The sequence below is a fragment of the Camelina sativa genome, chromosome 14 (assembly GCF_000633955.1).
Source record: "Camelina sativa cultivar DH55 chromosome 14, Cs, whole genome shotgun sequence".
NCBI classification, from domain to species: domain Eukaryota; kingdom Viridiplantae; phylum Streptophyta; class Magnoliopsida; order Brassicales; family Brassicaceae; genus Camelina; species Camelina sativa.
Window position 1 is genome coordinate 22,166,990 of NC_025698.1, and position 4,172 is coordinate 22,171,161.

Consider the following 4,172-nt stretch of genomic DNA (forward strand, 5'->3'; position numbering starts at 1 on the left):
GACTAAGTTCCCACAACAACTTACAGATGAACAAAGGGCAGAGATTCATAGCATTCTTGAAGATTCTTCTTGATCTGTTGCTACACAACTCTCTTTCCCTTTATACGGGAACTTTTACAACATGGTTTAGATAAAAAATCACTCTGTGTCATCTTTGTTTGTAAACAACTAAGTTGAAATGAAGAAACCGGTTACCAATCTTTTATTTATCAACTTAAATATTCATCCACAATAAAACAAATCATATATCTTTTGACAACAAACCATGTTCATAGGGTAAAAAAACCAAGAAAGTAAGATACAAGGGGAAAGTGGTATTCATGTTTTAGTCTTAGGCTACGATCTTAGCCGTTTATGATAAACCTAGAAGGACTTTGAATATATTGAATATATTGCTGTCGACAAGGGCTTTTAACAACCTAAGCTTTCCTCTCGAGTACGGTGGGTACCTGACTGGGGCATCACCAAATAGGCTTCTGTAGAGAACAGCCTTCTTGTGACTGAAAGCATCAAATGAGAATTTGCCATGGTAAGCACCCATTCCACTTTCACCAACTCCTCCAAATGGTAATGTGTGAAGTGCAAGCTGCAAAACATCGGTTTTATTATGATAAATTGCTAAAGTGTGTGTGTATGTATCCAGCTTAATAGATCAGATAGAGCTAGTGTGTTTTTACATGAACAGCTATGTCGTTGACCACTATGCCTCCAGCGGAAACTGTCATGGCGAATCTCTCTTTCAGTTTCTGGTTATGGGTAAACAAGTATGCAGCCAGTGGTTTTGGTCGAGAATGAATCACGTCAAAACTCTCTTCCAAGTTGTTGAGCTGTAAAGAACAAAGGAGATCGTTAAAGTTGCCTCCAAGGAGATGAAGCAGAGCCTATATAGAATGTAAAAATGGTTCCTACCGTGATGATTGGGAGGAGAGGGCCAAATATTTCTTCACTCATGATCAAAGAATCTAATGGTACGTCAAGCAAGATTGTTGGAGCAATTTTCCTGAAGGATGTAAGACTAAAGATCAGCATAAGGGAACTAAGGGATAATGAGAATATAAAAGAGAGGAACTTACAGGTTCTCTCTGTCTTTGTCACCACCGTAGACGATTTTGTCAGAAACTTCCTTCTCTTCTAACAGCTTGGATAGGCGATCAAAGTGGTTTGAGTTTACTATACGTGACATATCTTTCGAGTCCATAGGCTTCTTCCCATAAAATGTCTCCAATTCATGCTTCATGGCATCAATCTGGGAAGAGAGAAGAAAAGGTCAAATACAAAAGTGCATCAAGAAGCTATCTTAAGGTTCTTAACCTTACCAATTTTGGAGCAAATTCTTTTGTTGTCAAGATGTAGTCAGGAGAAACACACGCCTGACCATTGTTGCAACCCCATTTGCCTGCGATTATCCTCCTGACAGTAACCTTTCCAGTATACGAGAAAGAACAAACTACATTAGCCTCAGTACAAACAAAACATTATGCAGGACTCTGAATGAAAAAAGTATTTTTCAGTACTTTCAAATCGGTGTTTGAGTCTACTACAACAGGAGATTTTCCTCCAAGCTCCAAGACAACTGGTGTGAGATGCTTTGCAGCTGCAGTCATTATGACACGCCCGATTTTGGAACTACCTAACCAAGCAAAAGTGGGAATTTTTTCAGTGCGTTTCATGTTGCTCCTCATGTATGAAACCTTTGAGGAACAACTTTTAAAAGAGACAATATAGTCAAGTTTAATAAGAACCTGTGTAGAATATTTTGTCCCACTTTTGATCTAGCAGAAGAGTTGTCTCATTAACATTTCCTTCGACAACCCTCACCGCAGAAGGGTCGAGATACTGTTCCAGTAACTTTGCGAGCAGAGCAGACGATGCTGGAGCCAGTTCTGATGGCTTTAAGACAACAGCATTTCCAGCAGAAATTGCCCCAATTACAGGATCAATAGACAGCACTTGCAGAAAACAAGAAACTGTCAGAATTCATACACAATGTATAGAGTGAAAGTTCAATCAATAAGGGACATACAGAAGGGATAGTTCCAAGCCGAGATTACTAGGACAACTCCAAGAGGCTCAGACACAATCTCGGCCGATGCAGGAAACGTCGTTAGAGAAGTCTTTGCCTGAAAGCAAAACAGAACAGTAAATACCATAGCTTCAACAAAACTCTGCATAAGGCCTTGATCAAAAACACACCTTATCCGGCGCCATCCAGTTCTTTAGCTGCTTAAGAGCTAACTTGCACGAGTTCCTCAGTAGAGCTACCTGCATAATTAGTCAAACATCATAATCAGATAACAGCTAATGTAATCAAGAATAGTCTTTGTCAAAATCGACAGCTTAGGGCCAAAAGTGATAAAGACCATGGACCACTAAAGAATTGGCAGAACCACAAACTAATCAACTCAAGGGTAACTTCTGTTGGTAACATTAAATGATCAGGAAAAGACAGTTTTCGAAAGCTCTGTGTGGGTGTCATTGGATGTAAACGTTGTTACAGAGTTAAGGAACAGAAGTAATGGAAAACGTGGGAATCCATACGGGTAGGTATCAGTTGCACAAAGATATTAAATGCGTATTGCTTTCAAGAGGACCCCAATATTTTTAGAGTATTGGTTCCTACATCGAACAAACATAAAGTTACCAGCAGTTTTGATTTGACTTGAGTACTATTAAAGTTACGTTGCACTGAAGTTGTATTGTACAAATGTTGACACACAACATCATCGACGTAGCCAACTAAGGTGAAAAGATATTAATGACTTCGACCAAGTTGGAGAAATATACTAATCCAATTTAAACAGAGGTATGGCTCATAGACAAATTCAAGAAATATCTCACTAGACAAATTATGTACTCCTTGATGGTTTTAAACGACGCTTACAACTAATCATAAAGGAGTGAGCATGCTTCTTTATTTTACGCAAAATCTACCAAATATAAAACAAAAACACCAAGTTCAAACTCAAGTCGACAACAAATAAAAACACTAAGACTAATACGAGGTTATATGCTTTCCTACTAATAAATCAACAGATAAATCAATCAACCTCGAATAAAACAATAATGAGTCTCACAAACTTAATTCAGGGGGTAACAAAATAGCTAATTCACACTGTAATTAATTACAAATTAGCTTCTAGTTTTCGTGAATCCTATATTACCACAATGCCACCACGCGTTTGATCACACTGTAATAAATGGATCTTCAATTTTTTAAAATTTAAAAAAACTCAGAAACTTAGATTCGAATTAGAATTGATCACCAATCTCAATTCTAATCTAACAAGCTGGAGAAAGCAAAATCATAAAGAGGAAACCAAAAAAAAAAAAAAAAAACAGAGTATGTTTAGAGACCTCAAAGACAGAAGATTCAAGCTCAGGCTTGCCGAGATCGTCGCGAAGAGCCTCGACGATCTCATGCTCATGGTTATCACAAATAACCAAGAGCTTCTTTAGCTGAGTAATTCTCCAGTCATAACCACGAGTCACTCCATCATCAAAGCTCCGACGAAGCTCGTTCACCAAATCACTCGCTTCCGCCGCTCCAAACACCTTCTTCGCTGCCGCCATTCCACAAAACGTGTGCTAATCAAAGACGTTACGCAAAAGATGTCACGGGAAAGAGAGAGAGAGAGAAAGAGAACAAATATTGAGTCCGGATCCCGAGAAAAAAACTGATATTGATTTCTTTTTTTTTTTTTGATTAAATGAGTGAAAATAATAAATATTCTTCTCGTATAAGATATTGACGTTGCTCGTGTCACCAAAAACAAAAACAAAAAAAGTGATAATTTCTTTTATCTTTTTCTCGATATTTGCGTGCGTTTCAATATATTCATAACTCATATTTATAGACATGTCGAAAAAAAAGAAGAGGAAACATTAATCTATAAATAGAAATATATATATAATGAAGACATCAAGATAAATTTTAAAAAAATATATGTATATAGAATGAAGACCAAAATAAGAATAAAAATAAAAATAAGGTAAAGATGATAATGTAATGGTAGTACGTGCGTAACCTATGAGTGATGATGTAAAAGAGAAGAGGCGTGTGGGTATAACTCGCGGAGCATAAGCGAACCTCACAACTCACGTGTCATGAGCGTGAGATACACGTGCGATATCTGCGAGTGTGATGGACACTGATGTGGGTGGGTTGGTGGGAG

At 37.6% G+C, this 4,172-nt stretch overlaps 2 protein-coding genes across 2 annotated transcripts in view; one reads left to right on the top strand and one right to left on the bottom strand.

Moving 5' to 3' along the window:
* LOC104743871 (protein psi1-like) overlaps positions 1-73 on the top strand; it is a 2,741-nt gene extending 2,668 nt beyond the window's left edge. The window contains exon 3 of the mRNA XM_019235567.1: positions 27-73. Coding sequence (XP_019091112.1) covers positions 27-73 — 47 coding nt within the window. The remainder of the gene's footprint in view (positions 1-26) is intronic.
* On the bottom strand, positions 174-3,696 carry LOC104742162 (aldehyde dehydrogenase family 3 member H1). The gene is made up of 10 exons (XM_010463135.2): positions 3,355-3,696; positions 2,194-2,262; positions 2,024-2,120; positions 1,743-1,949; positions 1,515-1,630; positions 1,317-1,421; positions 1,074-1,246; positions 910-1,000; positions 678-827; positions 174-586 (listed from the first exon to the last, which is right to left on the bottom strand). Exons 1-10 carry the CDS (start codon positions 3,568-3,570, stop codon positions 353-355), a joined length of 1,458 nt encoding a protein of 485 aa, XP_010461437.1. The 5' UTR covers positions 3,571-3,696; the 3' UTR covers positions 174-352.

What these genes read in the sequence shown, in the direction of transcription:
- LOC104742162 (XM_010463135.2), bottom strand. Translation starts at nt 3,570, where the DNA reads ATGGCGGCAGCGAAGAAGGTGTTTGGAGCGGCGGAAGCGAGTGATTTG. An exon ending in ACTGGATGGCGCCGGATAAG is followed by an intron (nt 2,121 to 2,193) that starts GTGTGTTTTTGA and finishes TTTTGCTTTCAG; the next exon opens with GCAAAGACTTCTCTAACGAC. An exon ending in AAGAATTTGCTCCAAAATTG is followed by an intron (nt 1,247 to 1,316) that starts GTAAGGTTAAGA and finishes CTCTCTTCCCAG; the next exon opens with ATTGATGCCATGAAGCATGA.